Here is a 15052-nt window from a genome sequence, read left to right on the forward strand (position 1 = left end):
TGTTCTATGTATTTCCATGGCTTTAAAAGGCCATACTTCTCCTAACCAAAATTGTATATAATTTGAGTAGGTTCATTAAATTTGGGAAAAAATCTGACCCTTAGGTTCTGAAAACTCCCAGGACTGAAGAGTTAATGAGACAGCTAAAAGTCTTATTTTCTTACAGCAATAACAAAAGAATGCCTGCATCAATGTGCATACAGTACACACTTTGGAGTCCAATATGCATTAACAGAAACAAAGCCCTGGAGCACTCCTTTAAGGTCCAAACTACCATGTAACCCACAATGCAGACTTGTAAATAACTAAATTAGACCAAAGTGACAAACGGTTTACTATTTATATATATATATATATATATATATATATATATATATATATATATTCATATATTCTATTTCACCTACATATTACGCTATGTTTCATTTAAAATAGCAGATTCCTCTTACGCCACTCTAGTTCCAAATTTTCTGGACTACAAGCAATCAAATTCCATGGTATACGTCACCCGCCTAGGCTCTAATCTTTGCTATTACTATAGACTAAACCAAACAGATTGGCTGAGAGTCATTGGAAAATCCGCCTTTTACTACATCTGCTACTGAGTGGATGAGACGATTGCCGTTCAGCGGAAGTCAGGCTGTCATTGGTTCACTGCTGTGGTTTCCAGGCGTCGCGGCAGGCTGCGTTACCACGTCAGTGAAGTTTACAGGGACGGTTCTAGCCGGTTTCTTTGCGAGGCCATATAAACTGTTTTGATTCGTGTTGAGTTAGTTGGAATACTTATATAATATTCAACATAGAAGACCGGTTTATATCTACAGGAACCCCCTGTTTGCTATTTCTGTACCCAGGCGAACCAGCGTTAATGTGAAGTCAACGTCACCGCCGCTTCCCGGGTCGCCATCTTGGAATTGGGGTCAGTCGTACTGGCAAGTATGTGGGAAGCTGGGGTATTTTCAGTTTGCTATTAAAAAAAAAACAACAAATATTACGTTGTAACATTTCGCTGTATTTTAATTTTTTTTTTATTATGCTGTAACATTTTCTGGTTACCTTGTTAATTGCACCCTGATAACCCAACTAAAATTATTTCATGTATCATAACGTGGTAGATATTGCTCTCATGAAAATTGTTAGCTATTAAATGAGATAAAGGTGCTCTTCCACATTTAATATTTCTTAATGGCAAATCATTTTCTGTCACTATGAATTACATGTAGAACATGCAGATTTTTGCAATGTTACAGGTTCACTTCCCACACATACATTGCCCTTTACACACAGCTGCCCACTCATACTGCCTTTACAGACACCTGCCCGTAAACCCACGTATACATATACATATACACAAACATTAGCCTCACACATCCCTGCCTTTATACACACACACACACACACAGCTTACAAATACCTACACTGCCCTTAGACACACCTGCCCATAAACACCTAAACACACTGCCTTTAACGCCTTAATGACAATTGACGGCCCTGGCACGTCACCCGAAAACGAAGGGTTCACGAAATTGATGTGCCAGGACCATCATGATTTTAAACGGGTTCAGAAAGCGAGCTACGTTCGCTTTCTGCACCCAAATGGTGTTGCTGTAATGCCTCGACATCGAGGTATTCAGCAACACCGCGATCGGCATCAGGGGCTGTGTCTGGCCCCTCCCCGGGGCATCAACGTCCGCCATACGCTGTATAGCGGCGGACACCCGTTTTAAAAGTGTTTAGGAGGCGATCAGGTACTACATTCAACCATGCAAGTCAATGGAGCCCAGCTTTCTAATCACAATAAATAAAAAGAAAAATAAGAAGATAAAAATAGTAAAAAAAAAACAAAACGGTAAAATGTAAAAATAACTTCCCACTGATGTCACCATCAGGGGAACCTTCAAGTTACAAAAAATGTAAAAAAAAAAAAAAAAAAAAAATGTAAAATATATATTATAAAAATATATTTGTGAACAAGTCCAAAAATTAGCACATTAGCTTAAAACAATTCTCGCATGGAAAGAGTTAAAATACTGGCATATTAAATGCCCATGGGGTGTCTACTTTTAAAAAATGTCCCAATTAACATGGGGGGGAAGGATGGCCACACATCTATTTTCCAATTTGAAAAATGCACACGTCCCAAATGTGGCCTTTTAGTTCCCCACAAACCTGACAAACCCATGCATGTGGGGTATCACTGTACTCAGGAGATATTGCTTAACACATGTTGGGGTGTCGCGTGAAAGCGATATATACCAGGAGCTGTAGATTCATACCTTAAGTTCCTACTTAAGGTATGAATCTACAGCTCCTTGTATATGTCGCTGTCACGCGTGTGGGGAAAAAATACACACAAAAATACTACTGCAAACTTTGGAAAAAAAAAAAAAGCTGGTGATAAAATTTGTGCATGCAAAGAGTTAAAATACCAGCATTTGACGGCTTCAAAGATGCCCGAAATGGCACATGGGGGGGAAGAATTACCAGATTTGGAAAAAATGGTTTTGAAATGGCAAAACGCTACCTGTACCTATTGCCCCATAACGCGCAGAAAAGAAGCAATAAAAACATTGGGTATTTCTAAACTCAGGACAAATAGTCCACACACCTCCCCACACGCATGCATACACATACACTGCCCTTACACCCTTTTCTCCCCATCACCTTTCTCATCCCCCATCCAACATCCAGTTGTGGGAGTGGGAGGTCTGTCATTTTAGACCTGTGCTTTAGTGTTCCCTAATGACTATGCGCCAGATATTGCTGCAGAGAGTGGGGCATGACGTTGTATCCTGGCGCTCGGGGTCAGTTGGTGATGCGTAGTGATTAGGGAGCATGGAAGCCAATGTCTGAAGTGACAGACCTTGGGCTCCCTGATGTTGGGCCGGTTTGTGCCTCTCTCGCCTCTCCCTGCCAAAGTGGGACACAGTCCCAAAATCAGAACTGTCTCGCCCAAATTGGGACAGTTTGGGGGGCATGCATACATCATAGGTGCTTTAATGCATGTGCTAGGTGAGAGGCACTGGTGTAACTACAGGTGTTGCAGCTGGGACTGGGCCCAAGCCTCTAGAGGGCCTGTACTGGTTCAAAATAGTTTAGGAAGGGCCCTTCCGACCTGGACCACACTTCTCCAGGGTGGAAGGGCTCTTTCTTAACTATTTTAAACTGGCACGGGGAGAGAGAAGAATGCATTGTGACCCCATGGTGAAACCGAGAATTCACGCATAGTGTGCACAAGCAGCCAGAGGGAAAGTTGCAGGAGCAGTCAAAGTGGATATAAAACGTCTACGCACCACAGGTTCTTGTGATGATAAAGAATGAAACAAAGATAAATCATGTCAGAACTTTTTCCACCTTTAACCCCTTAATGACTGTTTCTTACTCGTACAAAAATCTTTATTTGCAAAAACTAATGGGGAAAAAAACTGCTAAATAGATTGTACTTTTTGTCCTGAGTTTAGAAATGCCCAAAGTTTCTGTTTTTTGTTTTTTTTTGCTTTTTTCTGCATGTTATTGGGCAATAATTATAATTTGTGTTTTGCTATTTCAAAACCATTTTTCAGAAACTGGTCATTCTGCCTCATGTGCTATTCCGGGTATCTTTGAAGCCGGCCAGTGCAATTTACCCCATCAAGTCATACATATGCATTTTATTTTTGAAAACTAGACACCCCAGGGTATTTCAAATGCTGGTATTTTATGCATAAAATGTAATGTCCCATTTTAAAGGCACCCTTAATTTCTTACAGTAAGACCGCCGTGTGTGCACGTCGGCGGTTTCAGTTTTTTTAGGCGGCCGGCTTGCACACACCGTGCTGCTGAGTGGCAGTGCCTCAGTGAGGCTCTTCATCCCGCCCCTTTGAAGATGTGACACTCAAGGGGCAGGTTCACAGAAGAGTTCCTCGTGACGGGGAGAGGATTGCCGCGTCGGAGGAGAGCGGGGAAAAAAGGAAAAGCGAAAATGTAAACCTATATTTAAGGGAGGGGGGATTCCCTTGGTACTTTATTAAAACGTAAATAATGCAAAAGGGGGATGTCTGGGATTTGAAATTCCAAAATTAATATAAACAGGGGTATGTATGGCTGGGGCTAATACATGGGGCATTAATAGGGTTAATACTAAAGGGGGACATCACATTAACCACTATAAAAGGGGTGTGGGCATCAATACACAAGGGAGGAGGGTTGGCTGGGGGCAACACATAAATCAATGCACATATGGGTGTGGTGGCAGAAATGCACAAAGGGGGGCAATACACAAGGCTGTGGGGTGGAACACAATCAATACTAAAGGGGGCCTGGCTGGGGCATTAATACACAAGGGGCAAAAATATAAAAGGGGGGTTAATGACAAAGCAGTGACAAATACAATGGCAATGACAAATACAAGGCATGTTCATGGCCACAAAAAGCCAAGTGAAAAACACTAATATATAGAACATTTGGTGTGTCACGTAAGAATATATCAAATTATCTGCATAATTCCCATGACATTTGGTTCTAGTTTTTTTTTTTTTTACCGAGTAAATTTAAGATCTGTTATTTTTGTTGTTGATAATAAAAAGTTGTTCGTTTAAAAAAAATCCTGGTTCCTAACTTTTTTTTTTTAGCTGGCTCCTAGATTCAAAACATATTTATCAAGCACTGGCTTAGTTGCATCTCAAGAGCAGAAGCCATGGTCCGCCGAGGGCTTCCAAAGCATCAGATGGATCTCATTGTTGAAAGATATCGGTCAGGAGAAGGGTACAAAATAATTTCCAAAGCATTAGATATACCATGGAACACAGTGAAGACAGACATCATTAAGTGGAGAAATATGGCACAACAGAGACATTACCAAGAAATGGACATCGCCCCCAAAATTTATGAAAAGGCGAGAAGAAAACTGGTCAGGCAGGCTTACAAGAGGCTTCTGCCACATTAAAGGAGCTGCAGGCATTTCTGGCAAGTACTGGCTGTGCGCTGCATGTGACAACAATCTCCCGTATTCTTCTTATGAATGGGCCATGGGTTAAGGTGGCAAGACGGAAGCCTTTTCTTACAAAGAAAAAAATCCAAGCCCGGCTGAAGTTTGCAAAAACAAACATCAAGTCCCCCAAAAGCATGTGGGAAAATGTGTTATGGTCTGATGAAACCAAGGTTGGACTTTTTGGCCATAATTCCAAAAGGTATGTTTGGTGCAAAAACACTGCACATCACCCAAAAAACACCATACCCACAGTGAAGCATGGTGGTGGCAGCATCCTGCTTTGGGGCTGTCTTTCGTCAGCTTGAACTGGGGCCTTAGTCAGGGTGGAGGGAATTATGAACTGTTACAAATACCAGGCAATTTTGGCACAAAACCTTTAGGCGTCTGTTATGAAAAGGAAGTTCACCTTTAAGCACACATCCGAATCCACAAAAGCATGGCTTCACCAGAAGATTAACATTTTGGAATGGCCTAACCAGAGCCTGGACCTGAATCCAATTGAACATCTGTGGGGTGTTCTGAAGAGGGCTGTGCACAGGAGATGTCCTCACAATCTGACAGATTTGGAGCGCTTTTGCAAAGAAGAGTGGGTAAATATTGCCACGTCAAGATGTGCCATGCTAATAGACTCCTACCCAAAAAGACTGATTGCTGTAATAAAATGAAAAGGTGCTTCAACAAAGTATTAGTTTAAGGGTGTGCACACTTATGCAACCAGGTTACTTTGAGGTTTTTTTTCCCCCTCACAGTTTTGCAATTGAATTCACGTTAAAGGTGGAAAAAGTTCGTACATGATTTATCTTTGTCTCATTCTTTAACATCACAAGAACGTCTTTTTAACAGGGATGTGTAGACTTTTTTTTTTTTTTTTTTTTTTTTTTTTTCCCACTGTGTGTGTATATAATATACACTGCTCAAAATAATAAAGGGAACACTAAGATTACACATCCTAGATCTGAATGAATGAACTAATCGTATGACATAGTTGAATGTGCTGACAACAAAATCACACAAAAATTCTCAATGGAAATCAAATTTATCAACCCATGGAGGTCTGGATATGGAGTCACACTCAAAATCAAAATGGAAAACCACACTACAGGCTGATCTAACTTTGATGTAATGTCCTTAAAACAAGTCACAATGAGGCTCAGTAGTGTGTGTGGCCTCCACATGCCCGTATGACCTCCCTACAACGCCTGGGCATGCTCCTGATGAGGTTGCGGATGGTCTCCTGAGGGATGCCCTCCCAGACCTGGACTAAAGCATCTGCCAACTCCTGGACAGTCTGTGGTGCAACGTGGCGTTGGTGGATGGAGCGAGACATGATGTCCCAGATGTGCTCAATCGGATTCAGGTCTGGGGAAAGGGCGGGCCAGTCCATAGCATCAATGCCTTCCTCTTGCAGGAACTGCTGACACACTCCAGCCACATGAGGTCTAGCATTGTCTTGCATTAGGAGGAACCCAGGGCAAACCGCACCAGCATATGGTCTCACAAGGGGTCTGAGGATCTCATCTCGGTACCTAATGGCAGTCAGACTACCTCTGGCAAGCACATGGAGGGCTGTGCGGCCCCCCAAAGAAATGCCACCCCACACCATTACTGACCCACCGCCAAACCGGTCATGCTGGAGGATGTTGCAGGCAGCAGAACGTTCTCCACGGCGTCTCCAGACTCTGTCACGTCTGTCACGTGTGCTCAGTGTGAACCTGCTTTCATCTGTGAAGAGCACAGGGCGCCAGTGGCGAATATGCCAATCCTGGTGTTCTCTGGCAAATGCCAAACGTCCTGCACAGTGTTGGGCTGTAAGCACAACCCCCACCTTTGGACGTCTGGCCCTCATACCACCCTCATGGAGTCTGTTTCTGGGCGTTTGAGTGGACACATGCACATTTGTGGCCTGCTGGAGGTCATTTTGCAGGGCTCTGGCAGTGCTCCTCCTGCTCCTTGCACAAAGGCGGAGGTAGCGGTCCCGCTACTGGGTTGTAGCCCTTCTACGGCCTCCTCCACGTCTCCTGATGTACTGGCCTTTCTCCTGGTAGCGCCTCCGTGCTCTGGACACTACGCTGACAGACACAGCAAACCTTCTTGCCACAGCTTGCATTGATGTGCCATCCTGGATGAGCTGCACTACCTGAGCCACTTGTGTGGGTTGTAGACTCCGTCTCATGCTACCACTAGAGTGAAAGCACCGCCGGCATTCAAAAGTGACCAAAAAATCAGCCAGGAAGCATAGGAACTGAGAATTGGTCTGTGGTCACCACCTGCAGAACCACTCCTTTATTGGGGGTGTCTTGCTAATTGCCTATAATTTCCACCTGTTGTCTGTTCCATTTGCACAACAGCATGTGAAATTGATTGTCCATCAGTGTTGCTTCCTGAGTGGACAGTGTGATTTCCCAGAAGTGTGATTGACTTCGAGTTACATTGTGTTGTTTAAGTGTTCCCTTTTATTATTTTGAGCAGTGTGTATATATATATGTGTGTGTGTGTGTGTGTGTATATATATATATACCGTATTGGCTCGAATATAGGCCGCACTTTTTTCCCCCACTTTAAGTTTTTAAAGTGGGGGTGCGGCCTATATTCGGGGTCTAGCGCCCGACGCCCGGGACATGCAGTCCCGGGCGCCGGGCAGGCAGCGGGGTTAAGATACAGATCCCCCGCAGCGGTGCAGGGGACCTGCATCCTTCTCCCCGATACGCTCAGACAGCCTCCCCTGCCAGCACTTCCCACGGGGGGGGGGTGCCGGCACGGGAGGTTATCTAAGCGTTTTACCTCTGCCCACCCCCGACTTACCGGAGCAGACTCCCGGGTGTCTTGCGGGGCCGGCGGGAGACATTTACGCAATACGCAAATGCAACTTCCGGTAACGGTACCGGAAGTTGCATACGCGTATTGCGTAGATGTCCCTCGCCGGCCCTGAAGACACCCGGGAGTCTGCTCCGGTAAGTCGAGGAGGGGGGGCAGAGGAGGACAGCGGCAGCGGATCTCGGGGAGGGAGGGCAGCGGATCTCGGGGAGGGAGGGCAGCGGATCTCGGGGAGGGAGGGCAGCGGATCTCGGGGAGGGAGGACAGCGGCAGCGTATCGCGGGGAGGGAGGACAGCGGCAGCGTATCGCGGGGAGGGAGGACAGTGGCAGCGTATTGCGGGGAGGGAGGACAGTGGCAGCATATCTCGGGGGGGAGGACAGTGGTAGCATATCTCGGGGAGGGAGGACAGTGGCAGCATATCTCGGGGAGGGAGGACAGTGGCAGCATATCTCGGGGAGGGAGGACAGTGGCAGCATATCTCGGGGAGGGAGGACAGTGGCAGCATGTTTTTTTTTGGTGCTTTTTTAAAGAAAAAAAACTTTTTCTTTAAAAAAGCACCAAACTTTTAGGGTGCGGCCTATATACGGGGGCGGCCTATATCCGAGCCAATACGGTATATATTTGCCCGAAGATGGGCTCTAAAATGGGGGTGCGGCCTATAATAGGGGTTTAGCGCAGGGATGTGTAATTCGGATCGCCCGACCCCCGGGACATTAAGTTCTGGGCGGGTTTTTTTTTTTTTTGTTTAGCCCTGCTGTGGGAAGGATTAGGCAGGGTTAGGATCCAGATTCTTTTTGGTGTGTTCTTTTTTTCTTATGTTTTTTTTTTCCCCGACGTCGTATCTTATAGTTGCCTTTCTATTTTTTGATGGCATTTAATGTTCTATTTTGTTTGCATGACCGCCTAACACAATGCTATTATAGCTTTGCCTTTGTTAACTCGACTGTTGGATTCTCTATGGGTCGCTACTAGTATTTTTGGATCTATGTATATATGTATACATTTTTTATTATGCATGTTTATATATGAATAAAATATTTAAAAATAAATATATATATATATATATATATATATATATATATATATAATATCCCTTTTGGTTTCCTGATCAATAAAAAAAGGAAACAAATAGCAAAACTAATGTTTTATAATAATAACTTTATAAAACCAGAATGAGTGTTTGCAGTATTATCAAAGAGGCATCTGATTGGCCCCAAGTTTATAATGCAGAATTACAGTGACCACAAACTTACAGCCCAAGTCATTTGTTAAACACCCCAGGGTATTTCAAATGCTGGTATTTTAACCATGCACTAAATTTACCACCAGCCTTTGTCAAAGTTTTTGTGGTAGTACCGTATTGGCTCGGATATAGGCTGCCCCCGTATATAGGCCGCACCCTAAAAGTTTGGTGCTTTTTTAAAGAAAAAGTTTTTTTCTTTATAAAAGCACCAAAAAACCATGCTGCCACTCTGTCCCCCCCCCCGAGATATGCTACCACTGTTCTCCTCTCCCCCCAAGATATGCTACCACTGTCCTCCTCCTCCCCACCGAGATATGCTGCCACTGTCGTCCTCCTCCCCCCGAGATATGCTGCCACTGTCCTCCTCTGCCCCCCCGACTTACCGGAGCAGAGTCCTGGGTGTCTTGCGGGGCCGGCGGGGGACATCTACGCAATACACGTATACAACTTCCGGTGCCGGCACCGGAAGTTGTATACGCGTATTGCGTAGATGTCCCCCGCCGGCCTCACAAGACACCCGGGATTCTGCTTTGGTAAGTCGGGGGGGGGCAGAGGTAAAACGCATCGTGCGGACGGTCCGCACGATGCGCTTAGACAGCCTCCCGTGCCGGCACCCCCCCCGTGGAAAGTGCTGGCAGGGGAGGCTGTCTAAGCATATCGGGGAGTAGGATGCAGGTCCCCTGCACCGCTGCGGGGAATCTGTATCCTAACCATGCAGTCCCGGGCGTCGGGTGCTAGACCCCGAATATAGGCCGCACCCCCACTTTAAAGACTTAAAGTGGAGGGAAAAAATGCGGCCTATATTCGAGCCAATACGGTATTTTTTTTTTTCCCCCTCCCCACACATACATTGCAGTTCAGTTTATTATGAATTTACAGCACGTGTATGCAACAGCCAAACAAACCCAAATTTGTAATACCTCCTGAGTACAGTGACACCACTTAAAGTTTGTTTGGGGTCTAAAAGGCTACATTTGGGGATTGGCCTGGTTCAAAGATGTCCCAAATAGGACATGGGGCAGTATGACCAGATTTTTTTTTTTTTGAAATTGCAATATGCTGCTTCAACCTATTTGCATACAACCTGCAAAAAAATATAGAAGCATTGGATATTTTGAAACTCGGGGCAAATATGAGAATCTATTTAGCATATTAGCTTTTGCAGAGGAGTGAAAGATATTTAAAATTGTAAATATATTTTTTGGAACTGGAAGGTTCCACTGATGGTGACATCAGTGGGAAATTATTTTTACATGTTGCATTTATTTTACTAATCACATTGTGATTAGAAAGCTGGGCTGCATTGACTTGCATGGTTGAATGCAGTACCTGTATTCAACCTGCAAGGGGAGTCAGAGTTCTCAGGAGGGTCTGGAAAGACCCTTGGTGAAACTTTTTCGACTCTTTATTTCCCGTTGCGGGACGTGTCCAGGACTGCACACTGACGTCAGCGGGCGGTCCTGCTGACGTCGGCAGGAAATGCTCCCATTTAACAGAAAAATGTGCGGGGCGTGTCAAGACCCCGTGACCCGGAGGATGTGGGTCTTGACCCGGAGAACCAGAGAAGCAGTGCTCGCCCGGCAATCTCGGGGTCAAACCCGGAGAGTTCCCAGGAATGCTGATGATCACAAATCCTGCTTGACATACAGCTGTTGAGTGGGGAAAAGGGGCAAGGTACATGCGGCTGCCATATGCTTCAAAGTTTACGTGATGGCTGTGTCCAATGATTTACCATTCCTCCTTAGTGTGGGCTCTTAGGGGCAGTAAACATTCCCTTGTATACATCCTGTACACTCTGGTTTGAGTGAAACTTAATGTTGCATTTCTGTTACCAGTCAACCAAGCTTGTTTATTCCTCTGTAAAAATTAAATAAGGGCACACAGATTTCCTTGGAGGTTTCCACTTGTGGTTCCCAGTTAAAATCTGTGGCAAATAAAGGACAAGCAGAAGACAGTAAGACAGTCTTCATAAACATTTGCACAGACCTGATGCATCAGATTTGGTAGTAAGTTATCTGATTACTTGAGCATCTAATTTTGGTTGCTTTATTATGTTTTTTCTTTCTTGTTTTCAAGGCTGTAAAAATGGTAGACCGGAATATCTACATAATTCAAGGTGAAATCAGCACAGTTGTTGGTGCAATAAAACGCAATGCAAGATGGAGCATTCACACTCCTTTGGTAAGCTCTAAACATTTAAAATTTCATAACTAAGATGTGCTTTGTTCCGTTTCATCTATCCCTTTTTTATTGTCGATTTTGTTAGTAGTGTTATGAGAACATCTCAATAAAAGCATATTCTTTACTTCCACAATATCTAAAAGTTAAACAAAAGGTTCAATGGCACAGTATCCTGAGAGCAGCACAGTATGGTATTTTATAATGAACTTACAAGATATATTGCACATGAAATAATGTGCAAATAGGCAGTGTATGAAGTTCTTCTGAGGTGTTTCCACACAGATATTTTAGTGCTGAATAATGTCCCAAATGGAGCTCTAGGATATACAGTGGGCCAAAAAAAAGTATTTAGTCAGCCACCAATTGTGCAAGTTCTCCCACTTAAAAAGATGAGAGAGGCCTGTTATTTTCACCATAGGTACACTTCAAATATGAGAGACAGAATAGGGGGAAAGAATACAGGAAATCACATTGTCTGATTTTTAAAGAATTTATTTGCAAATTATGGTGGAAAATAAGTATTTGGTCAATAACAAAAGTTCATATCAATACTTTGTTATATACCCTTTGTTGGCAATGACAGAGGTCAAACGTTTTCTGTAAGTCTTCACAAGGTTTTCACACACTGTTGCTGGTATTTTAGACCATTCCTCCATGCAGATCTCCTCTAGAGCAGTGATGTTTTGGGGCTGTCGCTGGACAACACGGACTTTCAACTCCCTCTAAAGGTTTTCTATGGGGTTGAGATCTGGAGACTGGCTAGGCCACTCCAGGACCTTGAAATGCTTTTTACGAAGCCACTCCTTCATTGCTTGGGCGGTGTGTTTGGGATCATTGTCATGCTGAAAGACCCAGCCATGTTTCATCTTCAATGCCCTTGCTGATGGAAGGAGGATTTCACTCAAAATCTCACGATACATGGCCTCATTCATTTTTTCCTTTACACGGATCAGTCGTCCTAGTCCCTTTGCAGAAAAACAGCCACAAAGCATGATGTTTCCACCCCCATGCTTCACCGTAGGTATGGTGTTCTTTGGATGCAACTCAGCATTCTTTCTCCTCCAAACACGACGAGTTGAGTTTCTACCAAAAAGTTCTGCCTTGGTTTCATCTGACCATATGACATTTGCCCAGTCCTCTTCTGGATCATCCAAATGCTCTCTAGCAAACTTCAGACGGGCCCGGACATGTACTGGCTTAAGCAGGGGGACTCGTCTGGCACTGCATGATTTGAGTCCCTGGCGGCAGGTCATTCGCTAGGTTCCCCCCGTGTGGTTCTGGGATTTTTGCTCACCGTTCTTGTGATCATTTTGACACCACGGGGTAAGATCTTGCGTGGAGCCCCAGATCGAGGGAGATTATCAGTGGTCCTGTATGTCTTCCATTTTCAAATAATTGCTCCCACAGTTGACTTCTTCACACCAAGCTGCTTGCATATTGCAGATTGTTTTCCCAGCCTGGTGCAGGTCTACAATTTTGTTACTGGTGTCCTTCGACAGCTCTTTGGTCTTGGCCATAGTGTGGTTTGGAGTGTGACTGTTTGAGGTTGTGGACAGGTGTCTTTTATACTGATAACAAGTTCAAACAGGTGTCATTAATACAGGTAACGAGTGGAGGACAGAGGAGACTCTTAAAGAAGATGTTACAGGTCTGTGAGAGCCAGATATCTTGCTTGTTTGTAGGTGACCAAATACTTATTTTACCGAGGAATTTACCAATGAATTCATTAGACATCCTACAATGTGATTTCATGTATTCTTTCCCCAATTCTGTCTCTGATAGTTGAAGTGTACCTATGGTGAAAATTACAGGCCTCTCTCATCTTTTTAAGTGGGAGAACTTGCACAATTGGTGGCTGACTAAATACTTTTTTGCCCCACTGTATTGCACATAAAGTGATGTCCAAATGAGCAGTATATGGAATTCTCCTGGGAATACAACTTCTCCTACTCAAACATTTCACCATTAACTAGTAAGGTGAATTGATGACCTTCTTTCAAATGGTTTTACTAAGTGCTAATTCTCTTCTATTGTGAGTGATTACATGAAAACGCCTGCATATATTGTTAGTCGATTTTATATAAAGATGTTCAATTTATTTTTTCCTTTTTTTTTTTTTTTTTTTTTTTAATGTTTTTTTTTTTTTTGGACAAATCTCAAAAGCCTAGCAGTAGTAGTGCGTAACTTACATATGCTTGCAATGGACCCCTGGTTCCATTACAAGACTCACTGATATTGTTTGTTTTATTGTATGTATCTCTAGCTGCACCGCAATAAGGCTTTCGAAGCTATGGGAATCTAGGCATTTCAGTTCCCAGTTAAAATTAGTTGGACTGCTTACAAGCAATGACCATTCAGTAAGACAATCCTTTTGTCAAGTAATAGTATCTTGCTATTGTTGTCTGTATCTGAGAGATGTCAAATTTCTAGAAATTTTGAAATTATAGAGAATTTTTTTTTTCGTGGAAAATGGTATTTGGAAAAAATGCAGAGTGGAATAGTTCTGCAAATTGAAAATAATGTACTTTATGTTCCCCGTTTATATAAAAGTATTATGCTTGACATAAAAGTAGAGCATATCAAATAATGAACTAAAATATAATTCTAAAACTTTTTGTTATGAATGGAAAAAGGTTTATAAACGCTAAGAACATATGTTATATATGAGAACAGGATGGCGGTCTCACCATTTTACTAAGAGATGGAAAAGAGGCACCAATTTACTGACAAGTCTCAGACTATAGGTAAACATTATGGGGGAAAACATTAATAGGAATCATTGAAAAATTAAGTTAACTTTGTAATGTTTATCCAATACGAATTTAACTTATTACCTGCCAATTAAGGCCTAAAATAGAAACAATCTGAAACGCTGTTTTCTGAAATATTGTCCCTTAATCCCTTAACGTCCATTGATGTGCCTGACACATCATTTCAATAAAACAAGATTAGAAAGTGATCTATGATCACTTTCAAAGAAACAGAGTATATGCTTTTCTGAAAAAAAGAGAATAGAAATGGTATTTCTCCACAAAACCATTGGTTAGACAATGACAATATTAATTGGGGAGGTAGACCCTTTTCTAGATTTGTTCACGCCTCTTTGATGCAAAAAAAGAGGAGTAGCAATTATTTTTTCTGATTCTTTAAACATAGACATTCAACATCAAGAAATGGACAAGGAGGGCAGATATATAATATTAATAGCAAATATAAATGAGATACTATTTACAATAGTAAATTTATATTTACATAATTCGGCTCCCATGGTCCTTTTTTCTAAAATAATGATGAGAACAGAAAAAATTAAAAAAGGAAACCTCTTGATAACAGGGAATTTTAACTGTGTCCAAGATACAGATTTAGACAAAAAGCTACTCAAATCAATTTCAGTGAACAATGAATTAAAAAAAGCAAGAAGAGCATTAGATAACGAAATGAGGAAATATAATCTATATGATCTATGGAGATTAACGCATCCAGGACCAAAGAGATTATACACACTTCTTTAAGGTCCATTGCTCTTATACTAGGATAGATTTGATCTTGGGCAATCTCTCTACACAAAAATTTGTGAAAAAAATGTATATAAAAGAAAACATGTGGTCTGATCACAGCCAGGTATTTTTTTTAGATCAATGAAAAAAGAAAATATACACCAAATACAACTTGGCGCCTAGATGATGCTCTGTTATATAAAGAAGATAAAAAAAAAAATATATCATAGAGAAAACTAGGAACTATTTCCAAGAAAATCAAAGCAAAATATTTGGTGTGCATACAAGGCTGTTATCAGAGGATGCTTTTTATTAACCCCTTAAGGACAATAGGGGTTCTTACTCG

The 15052-nt window shown here is 42.6% G+C and overlaps 1 protein-coding gene across 5 annotated transcripts in view; it reads left to right on the forward strand.

The window, feature by feature from the left end:
* The first annotated feature begins 682 nt into the window (after positions 1-682).
* GBF1 (golgi brefeldin A resistant guanine nucleotide exchange factor 1) overlaps positions 683-15052 on the forward strand; it is a 211371-nt gene continuing 197001 nt past the window's right edge. For 4 of the 5 annotated variants that reach the window (XM_053450924.1, XM_053450927.1, XM_053450926.1 and 1 more), the window contains exons 1-2: positions 683-936; positions 11105-11209. In XM_053450924.1, coding sequence (XP_053306899.1) covers positions 11114-11209 — 96 coding nt within the window. In that variant the 5' untranslated portion in view covers positions 683-936; positions 11105-11113. The remainder of the gene's footprint in view (positions 937-11104; positions 11210-15052) is intronic. The other variant, XM_053450925.1, reaches the window with a different exon arrangement.

The sequence above is a fragment of the Spea bombifrons genome, chromosome 11 (genome assembly GCF_027358695.1).
Source record: "Spea bombifrons isolate aSpeBom1 chromosome 11, aSpeBom1.2.pri, whole genome shotgun sequence".
Lineage (NCBI taxonomy): Eukaryota > Metazoa > Chordata > Amphibia > Anura > Pelobatidae > Spea > Spea bombifrons.